This window comes from Electrophorus electricus, chromosome 5 (assembly GCF_013358815.1).
Source record: "Electrophorus electricus isolate fEleEle1 chromosome 5, fEleEle1.pri, whole genome shotgun sequence".
In the NCBI taxonomy this organism is placed as follows: Eukaryota; Metazoa; Chordata; class Actinopteri; order Gymnotiformes; family Gymnotidae; genus Electrophorus; species Electrophorus electricus.
In genome coordinates, this window is record NC_049539.1 from 25485900 (window position 1) to 25500903 (window position 15004).

Sequence of the window (15004 nt, forward strand, 5' to 3'; positions counted from 1 at the left end):
TACAAACATTCACTATTCAGCATCATCACAAATATTTAATTTAGGATTAATCCTCAATTTTAATGATTTTTGTTATCTTGCATTTTTGTACATTTTATAGGTCATTATCAAACCTCATCTAGAGGGAAGTGAAGGAAGTCACTGCCAGACATTTTTGCTGTAAGTCAGCAGAACAACATTTTTCTGCTTTCTATTTGCTGAACAGAACCAAGAGGCACCATGAGCCCCACTGCAACAGCACAAGATAACAAGTACAGTGATTTCTATGATGGCACTACCACAAACCCAAAAATGCCTTCAGCATCATGCAGGTATGCAGTGTGTGTGATATTTGCAACAGCCAGTGTGGTATTTGGGTTGTTCTTGTGGAAGCTCCAGTCCTTCATCATGTTCATTAACATGTTTAACAGGAGATTTCTCTTCATCATCATCACCATGTACTGTCGTGTGGTCGGTATGTTTCCTGTGTGGGCGCAGAACCAGCGCACTGTAAAAAAGGCCTCTGTGATAGCAATGCTGGCTTGGATTGTCTCAGCACTGCGTAGCACACCATCAGCCATTTACTGGAACAGCAAGGAAGATCACATGACCTCAATTAAAATGTTACTACAGATACACAGATGTTAAAAATCAAGACCATATTGCCATTGTAGTGTGCTGATTCATTTTTGGATTTGTGATCCCATTCCTGGTCATCGTCACCTGTTATGCTGTCATTATCCGCAAGCTGAAGACCAACCAGATGGCAAATATCAAAAAACAGTTTAGGATCATGACATTTTCATGGAACTTGACACTAAATCTCACAGTCTTGTTCCCACTGGACAAACAATAGCTCAGATTCTAGCCACTGCAAACAGTTTTATGAACCCGTTTATTTATGCTTTCATGAGGAAGGATTTTAAGAGGACGTTTTATGCAATTCTGTTGAATATAAAGAGTGCAATTGAGAAGGAAGGAAGGAGCACAGTCCTAGGAACATCTATCACCAACTCAGGGAAGGCAGACTTTCAACTAATGTTTGAGGTGTCATGTGTGGGGTTTTTTGTCTGTCATGAAGATTATTAAACAATTAGCCAAAAAGAAAAAAAATTTGGAAAGGTTTTATATGTTTATGTAGTATTGTCTCTTACAACCTCAGTCATACTATTGAGTAATGTATGATCAAGAGTAGTCTTTGTTTTAGGGTAGTCCATGTTTATTTGGAAAACATTTTTTACTGAAAAAAGCACAGTCAGTTCAGGGAGAATAAAAGATTTGCACTGCTCATGTTTTTGTGCCAATTCTTTAACATCTCCAAAGTCACAATACTGTATGTTGACTGGTGGCTTCACAGTTATGAGCATGTTAAGAAGATATGCATCAAAAGACGAAATGTCTTGCATCATCCAAGTGGCATTTTTAAAATCAAGCCCACATGTTTACCTAATGCTTGTAATTTGATGAATTACAAAACAAATTCCACCAAAGGACAATATTAATGCTAAACATCTGGAGCTCAGGGCACAGTGGGTTCGGCACCCTCCTATGTCAATAGAGTATGGCAGAAAGAGCACCATCCCACATCTACAAGCAGTAGCCACTACAAAGTTACACAAACTCCAAGGCAACTCGCTGACAACACAGTGCAAAGGTGCAAACAAATCTGATAACACAAAGACACTCAGTGCTTCTGGGAATGGACTGTTATTCTGTCAAGGGTGGAGAACATACAAAGAATATTTGTTAAAAGAGTGTGTGGGGGGGGGGGTTGTGGAGCAGGTGCGAGTTTAAAAGGAAATATTGAAGGAAACAAACAAAAAAATTGAAACAAACGTAACATTAATAATCCACAAAGCTGTTATACCACAACTGGGTTTTAAAACCGAGAAAAAACAGGATGTAATTACATATTGTCGTTTACGATATTAAAGCTGTTAGAAGGCTATTTATTTGGAATATGTTTTTACATGTAGTCTTCTGTTTGTAAACAGATTTACCAAATAAAATGACCAGTGTTGATGTTAAAGGTGTATAATAAAATTATATAGTCACTATTTTCTTTTCTTTTTTTTAATGGCAACTGTGTATATACATTACTTTTTAATTACAATTTATTGTACAACCAAAGCTCAAGTATTGCATTAAACTCTGTATGGCCTATAAAATACTGGTGTGTTACTGTTTACTGGAATTGGAACAATTTAGACATATTTTATACATTCTATCATTGTTTGCTCTTATAGGCTTTACTATTGTAATATGTGGCAGGCTAGAGTTTGAAAAAGCAACATGAAACTTATATAATGGAATAATGAATAAATAACATTAAAAACCAGTAAGACCAGTATGAACAATTACTCCCCTAAAGGTTAATTAGTTTCATTAAATACCACTAAACGCACAACTAGAGCACAATACCACAAGGTTACTATAAAATATCATCAAAAACCAACAGAATCAAATACATTACTGAACAAGAACTACTACCAACAACACATACCATTAGACTGTCACAGCAGACCAAAAGGAATCCAATAATATCCACTAAGAACTGCTAATCCCTAAAGGACTCTAATGTTTTATCTGCAGGGATCTTGTGCAATAAATGGGAAGTGCTAAATTTCTGGAAAAAAACAAATCAAAACACTCAAGTTATAAAACAAACAAACAAACAAAAAAAGATTCATGTATAGTTTCCCAGTAGTTAGTCACTGAAAGTTGAAGAAAGTTTTTTAATCAACACACACTGGCTCTGACACAATCACACTGCCAGGATGATCTATTTCAGTTTTCAGCCATTCTTCCCAGTTATTTCATTTTGCCACAGTCTTATTTTGATTTTATTAACCAACCAGTGCTAATAATATAACACATGGAATAATTAGTATGCACTCATGAATATTTAGCATTTGTCCAAGTCTATCAATCTTGTTGTGACCCTTATCAGTTATTGGAAAGTTAAGAAGATTTTGATAAATGTATAGTTCCTGTGACGTCGGAGGCTAGGCAGGACGCAGGAACGAGCCGAGTGTGACAAAGTGACGTTTACTGACACGAACAACAGCCATGGTAGCACACAGGCTAACGCAAGATTAATCACCGACAACATCCATTACTAAAAAAGAGATTTATATACACTCACGATAATGACACAAAATGAGGAGCGGGTGTGAAACACGGGGAGGGCGTGGCCATACGAACAAACACATACACACACACGCACACACGCACGAGGAGCCGTACCGTGACAGTTCCGGTACTGTCGTTTTCAGTAACACACACTGTTTCTCAGACAATCATACTGCCAGGCACACTGACTAATTATTGTTCACTGGCTGGTACATATCAGGTGTCTGAGTCTGTCCATCTTGTTGATACTCATCAGTTGTTATGGGAAAGTTAAGAAAGCCAAATGTAAACAATGTGTGACAAGAAATAAAAAATGGAAACATGTCAATCTCAATTTTTTTGTTTGCAAACCATCAACCAACCATTTGTGATATATATATTAATCCATAATTTGTAATATATAATCCGTAGTAATATATACTTTGTCCTAGTCAATTTGTTGATATGTTAAGAATTTTGAGAGTTTTTAGATTTGGTGTTAACTCTCTGTCTGATTAATCTTTAACTTATAAAGAACTTTTAGATATTTTATCTTTATCACAACAAGACGCCACAGGCTTTGGCAGAAAATTGCTGAGAAGAAGAAACATTTATTGCCAGCATTTATGTCAGCGGTATGATATTACAACAGTATTACTATTAAAACAGAAAACTCAGTGTAAGGAAATACCTTATTGTGTATTTGTTTTTGTGTATGTGCATTATTCATTTATGTTCAGTCTGTGAAAACATCAATGGAACTTATGAAGAATATACAGTCACAGCTCCCTTTAGGTACAACCACTTTATAAACTGGTCCATGTTATCAAGTCCATTTACCAAATAGACCTTTTTAGGTATCTGTTTCTCTGAATAGGCCCTACTTCTTGAGACTCTGCATAATTAGTTCTTCCTGATAAATAAAATAGTTAAAAAAGGTTTATGTTACACATCAGTCCTGCTCTTTAAAATCTATACTAGTTAACCACTAGAGGTCAGCAGGGACCACACAGTAGAGATAAACTGCATGGCTGTACTTGCCCTCAAAATGAAATCAAATAGATTAATAATATTATAAAAGTAGATATAAACAACTAATTGTTTTTACAGTGTCAGGCCTTTATATGAAACATTCTTTTTTTCAAGAAAGCTTGTTAACTGCATTAGCACCAGCAGGCAGAGATAAAGGCTCGTATATTCTGTATTACATATGTACCCATAAGTAGCATGAATTATGTACAACACTGACACATACAGTATATGATGTGTAATATCAGTCATTTTGCAGGCATTAATAAAGGAAAATTATGATTACACCTATATTTAGATTTTATGTTTCTATTACATTTTGTACTTTATTACATTTTGAAGTATAAAAGCATTACACTAATGGAGAAAAGAAACACTAGTGATCTCCTGAGCATCTTGCAGTGTGAGGCCTTGGGACTGTGCACAGGACTGTGTTAATACACAAGTGTAACACTGGGCTCAACACTCTGTATAAAAATAATGTTATTAGTCTGTGCAGTCATTCAATTTACCAAGCTCTGACTGTGTGAGAAGGTGCAGCATCACATTTGGCTATATAAAGAGAGATCGGCCCAAACACAGCAGCGGTGTTGGGGAAGAGAAGAGAGATCAGCCCCAACACAGCAGCGGTGCTGGGGAAGAGAAGAGAGATCAGCCCAAACACAGCAGCAGTACACCCAATCAAATCTACTACTTGTGATAAATTACTACTTCTGGCAATTGATGGGTGAAAACATTATTCTAGTATCAAGTGTAAACAATCCCACACAATTCGCATACTTCAGTTAATCATTGTAATTACACAAGACTTATACATAGAGGAACTGCGTATTAATTGTTTAGGAATATGAAGTCATGCTGGAGAGACCCAACAATGTTTTCAAAGAAGTCATTGCAGTTTTTGACAGAAGTGGACACTGATGTTTCCTGTTCGCTATAAACCAGACGTGGTGTATTTGCAAAGTCCTAATTTTTCATGACACCTACCTAACGTGCCCTGTGCCTCTTCATTTCCATGAATCTCCTGATCCTTTTACAAACCTTCCCATCCTCCTGCAGTGTAAAGTGTGTGAGCTAGAAAACTGTTCCACACTGTTCTTCATGCTGCTGCCACTTTCTACAGTCAGATTGTCTAGCTGGACAGTGTTTCTTTGGGTGATTTGGTGTCCTTGATCTCTCCCTGAATGTATTTGCTTGTTGTGACCTTTGCCCTTTTTTCCTCTTATGTCATCCATGTTTCATGTGTTGTCTCCCACTGTACTGTCACTATTCACTATTGTTTGCTTGAAATGTAGAGTTAAACACAAGCTTGTTAATTCTTGTATTAGTAAAAGTGCAACGATTTACCAATTTAAGAATGCAGAATACAGGAAATGCACAGGAAACTACTATAAAAACAGTAATGTGTTTTGATGAGAGCTTTATGAATGTACTCACTAAAGAATTAATAGCAGCTTCATTACTCTGACTTTAGAAAGCACATAAGAGGGTTATGATGAATCTCAGAGAGTCCACTATGTAACACCTTCCTCCATTCAAACACCTGCCTGTCATACCTGTAGGAGCTGAAACCTGATCTCAGTAATTAGGAGGGATGTGCACATACTTTTGACCATATAGTGATATATATATAAATAAATCTACTACCTTTTGGCAAACCATTTTTTATTAATCAAATAATTTGGATTACATGTAAGTTTGATGTGATAACTTCAGTTCCACGAATAATTTAGGCTTAAAAAAACTGATTATACAAATGTTGAGCAGGTTATTTTAACAATGTAACATAAGCACAGACACTGTGAGCAATGTGTCATAATGACACGTCACGGAATGCTCGCCTCTCGCGAGTCACGTGGTTTGCGCGCTACGTGCAGTGGGAGCGTTGTTTTGTTTGTAAACACACCTGCACCTTGTTCCACTTTATATACATAAACCCTTGTCATTGTGTGCAGTGTGTTGGTCATTGGTAATGCAGCGGGGTGAGAGAAACGTTGGCGTCGTTATTGTAACTGTTCATCTCATCAGTGTTAATGTATTCGTGTTCTTCGTTCATGTTATATGTGAGTGCCGGTATGTGTTATGTAAATAAATGTTCGTCCATGTGGAGGAATTCTGTGCGTCCTGCTCCACGCCCTGTGGCACTCGGGCCACACCGTTACAACACAAAGACAGGAAAAGGACACACATGCTGTTTTAATAATTGTAAATGGTTAGGAATTGTAAATGGTTAGGAACTATGTGCTTATAAATAATTGTGTTGTCTATAGACAGTCAGGTATGTCTCATAGGATTACACAGAATTACACTGCAAATAATTAAAAATACATGTTTACTGAAGGAAATGAAATGTAGACTACATTCCCAGTCATCCTTTTGCTGGCAGTGAGAGATTTCTCATGAGGGTGATTTCAATTTCAATTTTTTACCCATTCTCAGAAAATGTTGCCAGCATGTTAAAGGTTAGCTAATTATACACTTATTTGTTAATTATACACTTCATTCATATAGCGAAATAGAGCATGAAAAAAAAAAGGTTTTAAGTCACCCAACCCTATAGTAATTAAAACAGAATAGATAGTCAGGCCAGTCAGGACGGGTGAGAATGGAGAAGTGAGATCGGGGGATGTTGTTGATGTGGAAAACAAAACAGTTTGCAGAAGTGCTCATGTAGAAGTCAGGATGTCAGTGTTCAGACAGCCCCGTGTTGCACAAGAGAGCCCTGCTTGACTCTTTATAAATGCTACGCATACAGCTGTCAAGGGTCTCTGGTCACTGGCAATCCAAAGCCACTGATTCCATGACAAGGTAAGCACTTCACTCTTATTTTCTCTAACTGAACAACAACAAATTATATAATTTATGTGGCTATCAGTTATGTGACAGAATCTGTAAAGGCAGATTTTCATATGAAAATTCTGAGATTGTTGCTCCCTATGTTGCACCTATGTTATATGTTGTGATAAAACAACTTATATAAAACTTATGTCATTGGCATGAGTTGGCAAATTTGTGGATAAAATGGTAAATTTGTGGACATTTTTCACTGAGATTTGGCCTGGAAAAAAAAACAAAAAAACAAAACAAAAATTGCCTTCCTATTTAAATATTACATATTACATGCTATGATTGTGTCATGTTGCAGTTTTGTGTTTATTAAAATTAAACATAAGTCAGAACATCAATCTCTTCTCTACACAGAGACTTCAGATGAATTAACCCTTTTGACAATTGACTCAATGGATTTCACTTTGGATTACTCCGAGTACGACAATTACACAGTGGATAATTTTACATATGAGGAAGTATCTTTTAGAGTACACCCAACATGTTCTGAAGAAGTTCTGTGTATTGCGTTGGTGGTCATTAATGTAGTCATCTTCCTGCTGGGTATTGTAGGGAATGGCGTGGTGATCTGGATAGCCGGCTTCAAGATGAAGAAGTCAATCAACACAACCTGGTACTTCAGCCTGGCTGTGTCTGACTTCCTGTTCTGCTTCTTCCTTCCCTTCAACATCTTCTACATGGCCACGTCTGACTGGACCTTTGGAATCTTTATGTGCAAGTTCATGTCCTTCATCATGTTCCTCAACATGTTCAGCAGCATCTTCCTCCTCGTCATCATCAGTGCGGACCGCTGCGTGGCGGTGATGTTCCCCGTGTGGGCACAGAACAAGCGCACCATAAGCAAGGCCTTGGTGATGGTTAGTCTGGCATGGGTCATCTCTGCTGCCCTGAGCATTCCATCCATAATTTTTCGCGATGTTCAGCAACATCTGGGCACAAGCCGGTGCCTGAACAACTACAGCACTAGTCAATACAGTCATGAAACCATCGCTATAAGCCGGTTCCTTGTTGGATTCCTCATCCCGTTCCTGATTATCATCACCTGCTATTCCATTATCATCTTCAAACTGAGAAGCAACCAGATGGCAAGATCCACCAAGCCGTTTAAGGTCATGACAGCACTCATTGTGACGTTTTTCCTGTGCTGGCTCCCATACCACACGTTAGTGCTGATGGAGCTGAACCAAAGCATCCATGCTGAGGTCATCCCCATCGTACTCAGAGCTGGCACCTTGATTGCATCAGCAAATAGCTTCCTCAACCCAATACTCTACGTGTTCATGGGCAACGATTTCAGGAGAAAGTTCAAGAGCTCACTGGTTTCAAAGATGGAGAACGCAATGGGAGAGGAGGGACGTACGCTGAGCCGCTACCTGTCACGCTCCAGCTCTATGGATGCCAGAACTTCCACTCACATCTGACCCTCAGATGGAGCTGTGCTAAAGAAATACATGCAGTTCCAGAACTAGATTAAAGAAATTAATGCAGTTCTGGATCTACCTATTTTTGTTCCAGTTGGAAAAAAAATGTGGTAAATAAACTCTGGTTTTCTAAGTACTTGAACTGAAGGTAGGGAGTGAGACCTCTGTCTCTGATTATGCTCGAGTTCTGACCACTTTTCTTATGGATGCAATTTATGTCTAGTCTTGATAATAATCTTGATCAAGAACTAACAAAAAATCAGCAAATTTAATCCAGCTCCAGAATGGATATAATTGAGTCAAAAAAAAAAAAGCACTTTCTGATGCTCAGGCACAGTGTAAATATATTTTGCACTGTGTGTAGTCATGCTTTCATTCTGCAGTTCCTGTAGAGTGTGTGATGTGCATGATGATCTGTCGTGATTAATGAATTGTAGCAGTCTTGTTACATAATAAATATTATTGTTTTACTTATGTTGTCTGAAGACATTCATTGCTGGATTCAGTTTAGTATGCATTAGATTTACAATAAGAACCTTCTGCACATGCATCATGTAACTTGTGTGTGTGTGTGTGCGTGTGTGTGTTGTTAAGGAGAGTATGGTGGTGGCTGGAGACGTTAGTTGATCTAACTGTTAAGCTGTGAATCATTTTTGTTATCTGCTGCTCTAGCACTGTGTAACTCCTCTGGTGCCGGTTAACCAACAGAACAGTGGAGGCACTGCAGCAGACAGTGTTAGGTGGAGGGGGAGTGTGACTATGGTTTGCTACACTCTCTTTCAGTGTAAAACTACACTCAGCTCAGCAAGGAACTCGATGACATGAAGCTTTACCAACACAAAAAGGTTTTCCATTACAGACATTAAAACCACAAATTCGACACCAAAGTGGCAGACATCAAAAGATGAGTCAATCATCATTCAGATCTGTGCATATAGGCTACAGTCACCTTACAGAATATACAGGAAGTGGCATTTAAGAAATTGCATTATTGTAGATATGTGTATTGTGTATGTCTTTGTGAGATACACCTTTTGTATTACACAGGAAGTCCCAACCAATGTTATGCCTGCACAGTTTTTATTACTATGTACCTTTATGAATTTATGAATTGGATTCATTTGGTTCAAATAGTGTCAGTTTTACCTGTGTTGTACAAAGGACTAAACCTTTCCAAAACATACAGATGTTGTCTTTAAGCTGGAAATCAATTAAATACTATTTTGAAATACTGGCTGAGTACCACAAACAGAAGACAGCTGGTAACAGTGACTGGGTTGCTGTAAGACATTATAGCAAACTGTGTGTACACTGCATGTAACACCACGTATGGAGAAAATATGAGACAAAAATATGAGACAAAATGCAGATAAAGATGAGGAAGCACTGAAAATTAGATATGGACAGAAGAATAAAGAAAGAATCAGTCTTCCATGTCTGGTTCTCTCCCCTTAACTGGGCTGAAACTCACCCTGTCAAAGTATATCCTGACTAGTCAAAGTGAAGGGAAGACGACCAGTCTACACAAATGCATCATATATACAAACTCATTAAATACCTACATACTGATTGAATAAAATACCTAGACAGTAGAAGAGAAAAAATGTTTTGAATGATTTATTTTGTATTTGTTATACCCTGATAGCGAACTGAGAACTATCCTGAGAACTATCAAAATAATTTTAACTACATTCATTTTTTAAACTCCTGTCTATGACATTTCATCAAAGTTAGGAGCGAGGCAAGAAACAAGCAAGTTTGTTTTGTCGAGATAGAAGAACAAAAAATAAAAAATGAAAATTCACTTTAGTAGCATAGCTGATCTAAGCATTCTCTAGGTGGCTTTTAGAGGCCATCAGTGGGAAGCACTGGACTCAAACATCTGTGGGGATTAAACTGTAACTGGTGTGACTGGTGTGAGAGTCCTGGCTGGGTACTGGCCTGGGCAAGCCACTGCAATTAGGCTGTTCCATAAAAATAAATATATAAACCCAACAGCCTTTTTATTACAGGTCTCTGCACATTTTAATACAAGTTTAAGATACTGAATGCTGGACACATAGGTGCCACTATAAATATTCACTATTCAGGAGCATCATTATTCCTATTTAATTTAGGGTTAATCCTCACAAAGGTCTTGCCTGTTTTTGTTATCTTAATCTTTACAGTTTACAGCTCATTATCAAACCTCATCTAGGAAGAAGGAAGTCATTAAAAGAGGTTCTTGTTGTAAGTCAGAATATCTACATTTTCTGTTTCTGTTTGCTGTACAGAATCAAGAGGCATCATGAATCCCACTGAAGTGACACAATATAATTATGATTCATATGACTACTCTGACATAACAGTTACCCTTCAAAAAGGCCCGACAGTCTCTTCACCATTGTGCAGAGATGCGATGTGTGTGATCTTAGCAACAGCAAATGTGATCATGTTTGTGCTCGGTGTCACTGGAAATGGTCTGGTGATTTGGATCTCTGGATTTAGGATTAAGAAGTCGGTCAACACAACCTGGTACCTCAGCCTGGCCGTGTCTGACTTCCTGTTCTGTGCCTTCCTGCCATTTCATGTTGTCTACTTGGTTAAAGGCGACTGGGTCTTTGGGCTCTTCTTGTGTAAGCTCCAGTCCTTCATCATGTTCATTAACATGTTCAGCAGCATCTTCCTCCTCCTCATCATCAGCGTGGACCGCTGTGTGGTTGTTATGTTTCCTGTGTGGGTGCAGAACAAGCGCACTGTAAAAAAGGCCTCTGTGATAGTCATGCTGGCTTGGATTGTCTCAGCACTGCTTAGCACACCATCAGCCATTTACCGGAACATCAAGGAAGATCACATGACTTCAATAAAAACATGTTACTACAGATACACAGATGTTAAAAATCTAGACCATATTGCCATTGTAGTGTGCCGATTCATTTTTGGATTTGTGATCCCGTTCCTGGTCATCATCACCTGTTATGCTGTCATCATCCGAAAGCTGAAGACCAACCAGATGGCAAAGTCCAAAAAGCCGTTTAGGATCATGACAGTGCTGATTGTTTGTTTTTTTATCTGCTGGCTTCCATTTCACACTGTTGCTTTCATGGAACTTCACACTAAATATCACAGTCTTGTTCCCAATGGACAAAATATTGCTGGGACTCTAGCCACTGCAAACAGCTTTATGAACCCGTTTCTTTATGCTTTCATGGGGAAGGATTTTAACAGGAAGTTTCATGCAATTCTGTTGAAGACTGAGAGTGCAATCGAGGAGGATGGAAGGAGCACAGTCAGAGGAACATTTATCACCAACTCAGGAAAGGCAGACTTTCAACTAATGTTTAAGGTGTCTTGTGTATGTTTTTTTCTGTCATGAAGATTATCAAACAACTACACAAAAAATAATGCAATGCAGTTTTGCCTTTTGCAGAACTCACTCATGTTAGCTTTGTCTAGAGTAGTCTTTGTTTATATGGAAAACATCTGTATTTATTTACTTAAAAAGCACAGTCAGTTCGGGGACATGAAACATTTCTACAGTTCATATTTTTCTGCAAATTTTGAACATCACAGTCACAATACTTTTTGTTGACTGGTGCGTTCATAGTTTTGAGCATGTTGAGAAGATTTGCATCAAAAGAAGAAATGTCCTGCATCACACTTAAAGGGAAAGGGTGGTATTGTTAAAAGTCCACATTGTTACCTAAGGCTTGTAACTTGATGAATTAAGCCACATTTAGTAATTCTGCACAATAACTAGTTATCACAGGAGGCCACCATGATGGATTACAGGGAACAAAACTGGCTGAAATCTTAAAACATTATCAGGGTTTTCTCTCTAGCCTTTCAGTCTCCTGCAAATTTGCCTTTGCTTTATCGCTGCTGTGATTTATCAGACTCTGTTGCTTGCCTGTAGCATACATTAACGTTGCTGTTAAAACATGACAGTATTCCTTGGTCACTTAAGACAATGTACCTCCGTTATGGTCTCCTTGTTTTTTAAATGGCCAAATTAACCATATGAGCAAGTAAGCAAAGAGTCTCTGATTGGTCAAGACAGTTTGTTAACCACTTGTACCTATTTTTGTACACATTGTCTTTGTAATAACTGTAATTGCATGAGTTTTTCCAAAAGCATTCAAGGAATGAAGCTCAATTTAAATGCTCAGTGATTTTTCTGAACTTTTAAACTGTGTTTATTACTGTGTTTGGTTCAGCTGAAGCTACTGCTGCTGGGTCTAAATACTGGTGGCTTTTCATGTCCTCAGACATATGGTTAAATTGGCTGGTTAAACATGCATTTCCCCATATTCTATCTCTAATTCTCTCATGCACACAGATCTTTCATATTAAAGATGAACAAGATATGAAATTTCACAGTTTAACTTTTTGTATATAATCAATGAATTAATGTATATTAAATGTGCTGGGTTTTACATTTTATTTTTGTAGCAAACATTTGTAATTCGGTGATTTTATTTGCTTTCTTAATGATGGTACTTGCAAAAACATCTGCTTTTCTTTGTACATTCTGTCACGGTATGGCCCCTCCCCCCTCAAGTCTGCATATGTGTGCGTGTTTCGTATCGTAAAAGTTGTCGGTGTTTGAGCCAAGTAGTGTTACTACGTGTATGTTTAATGTGTAAATAAAACGTATGTTTATGTTCAACGTGCCTCGTCCCCGCATCCTGCTTAACCCTCGTCCGTCACAGAAACACCGACCTACCGAGGATGCCTGGGAAAGGCAAAAAGAAGAAGGGAAAGAAGGGAAGTGAAGCTCTCCCACAGCACGTGCAGCGGAGTCTCCCGTGGTCATGGGCACCCTCCTGACTCCAGGTGCAGATCCAGGTACGGAAGCAGGGGAGGCATACGGAACCCCGGCGGGGGACCTGGACTGGTACAACGACTTCCAGTACTCAGAGTGAGACTCTGTGGATTCATACTGTCCAGCAGAGAGGCCTTCCCTCATCCTGGCCTCACTCCAAGGAACTACCGGGAGGGAGGAACCTGCTGAACAATTTTGTGGGGGCCCTGTGTATGGTCCGGGATCGAACGGTGCAAAGTCCTGCGGAGTACAGCTGGACCAAGAGGATTCCGCTACTCGGAGATGGACTCTGCTGGGTCCTAGCCTCCAGCACCCAAGGCACCGCCCAGGGCACGCCGCCCAGGTGTGAGCTGGCGAACAGAGTTGGCTAGCAGGGAGGCACTGTTGTCAAATATGGACACTCCCCTGCCTGAGGCGAGGAGCTCTAGAGCGTATGCGCCTACGCCGAAGCCTCTTACAGGCAAAAAGGCAGCGGCACTAGTACCAGAACCGGGACAGTCGCCACTACTTAGGCTGGCGAGGGACACTTCCCACCAGGATGGTCAGTCTTTGACCCAGCTGACGACTGGGGGACTGGCTGGACTTCCTTCTCCCTTCCCTGGACTCTTGAATGTGTGTGGGGACATTCATGTGCCTGTGCCTGTCACCGTGTCTGTCCCGATTACACTAAATGTACCGGTCACTTTGTTCCCCTTTGTGTCTGTGCCCGTTAGTGTGTGCGTCCCTGTCCTTCTCCCCGCTACCCTGTTTGCGTTGGCCCCTGGCGGGTTGTCTGGTCCTTCAACATCACCTTTTGGCGTCGGTCTCGGGGCCGTAGCCCGGCGCACTGGGAGTCGCGCCGTTGAGGGGGGGGCTTTGTCACGGTACGGCCCCTCCCCCCTCAAGTCTGCATGCGTGTGCGTGTCTGTGTGTTTGTATTGCCACGCCCTCTTGTGTTGTGCACCTGATCCTTGTTGTGTGTAACTGTCATGAGTGTATATAAGTCTCATTTCATATCGTCAAAGTTGTCGGTGTTTGACCCAAGTAGTGTTAATACGTGTATGTTTAATGTATGAATAAAACGTATGTTTATGTTCGACATGCCTTTGTCCCCGCATCCTGCTTAACCCTCGTCCATCACACATTCTGTAATGCTGTACACTGTATACTTATTATGGGCACTGTATATACTGGATATAGTTCATTAGCTCTTCACTTATCGTGTATTTTTTAAATGCAGAACTTTGCAATGTTGCAAAAAGGAGAGGCAATGCTATGTCCTCACACTTAGTGGTTATTATAGGCATCTCTGCACTTTGACACACTGCATCTCTGCACATTTAACACTTGGCCACTGTCATGTAAAGGTGACAAAACCACTAAACTTGCATGCATCACATGGTCCATTACAACTTGAGCATTTAACACTCCCTAAAGCAGAAGGTTACATTTCTGGTTCTCTATAGTTTTCTTCTGAACAATTAAGCAGGTGTTTCATCCACAGTCATTGCCTACAGGTGTATAACATCAAGCACATAGCCATGAAGTCTTTACAGATGTGTCAAACTGAAGAGTTCAGTGATTTTCAGTGAGGAACTATCATAGGATACCAAAAGCCAGTGCCGGTCAAGTGTGAATGTTATTGTGAAACAGACGCAATTAGTAGCAATGACAGCTAAATCACGAAGTGATAGACCACACACACAGACACACACACACACACACACACACACACACACACACACACACACACACACACACACACACACACACACACACACAAACACATACCATGAAATTCCACTGAAGGATAATACTAATGCCCAAAGACATT

General features: G+C 39.6%; 2 protein-coding genes and 1 pseudogene across 4 annotated transcripts; all 3 read left to right on the forward strand.

The window, feature by feature from the left end:
- The first annotated feature begins 219 nt into the window (after positions 1 to 219).
- Positions 220 to 1579, forward strand: LOC113569071 (annotated as a pseudogene).
- A 5218-nt stretch (positions 1580 to 6797) lies between these two features.
- On the forward strand, positions 6798 to 8861 carry LOC113568171 (chemokine-like receptor 1). Of its 3 annotated transcripts, XM_026996353.2 has the most exons (3): positions 6800 to 6927; positions 7321 to 7384; positions 7519 to 8861. In XM_026996353.2, exon 3 carries the CDS (start codon positions 7554 to 7556, stop codon positions 8385 to 8387), a length of 834 nt encoding a protein of 277 aa, XP_026852154.2. In that variant the 5' UTR covers positions 6800 to 6927; positions 7321 to 7384; positions 7519 to 7553; the 3' UTR covers positions 8388 to 8861. The 3 variants fall into 3 exon arrangements, with proteins under 3 accessions (XP_026852153.2, XP_026852154.2, XP_026852155.2); XM_026996352.2 differs by having other exon boundaries at positions 6798 to 6927; positions 7321 to 8861; XM_026996354.2 differs by lacking the exon at positions 7321 to 7384.
- A 1813-nt stretch (positions 8862 to 10674) lies between these two features.
- LOC113568170 (chemokine-like receptor 1) lies at positions 10675 to 13562 on the forward strand. The gene is made up of 3 exons (XM_035525956.1): positions 10675 to 11721; positions 13203 to 13214; positions 13320 to 13562. The coding sequence occupies exons 1-3, from the start codon at positions 10675 to 10677 to the stop codon at positions 13560 to 13562; spliced, it is 1302 nt and encodes a 433-aa protein (XP_035381849.1).
- The last annotated feature ends 1442 nt before the right edge of the window (positions 13563 to 15004 follow it).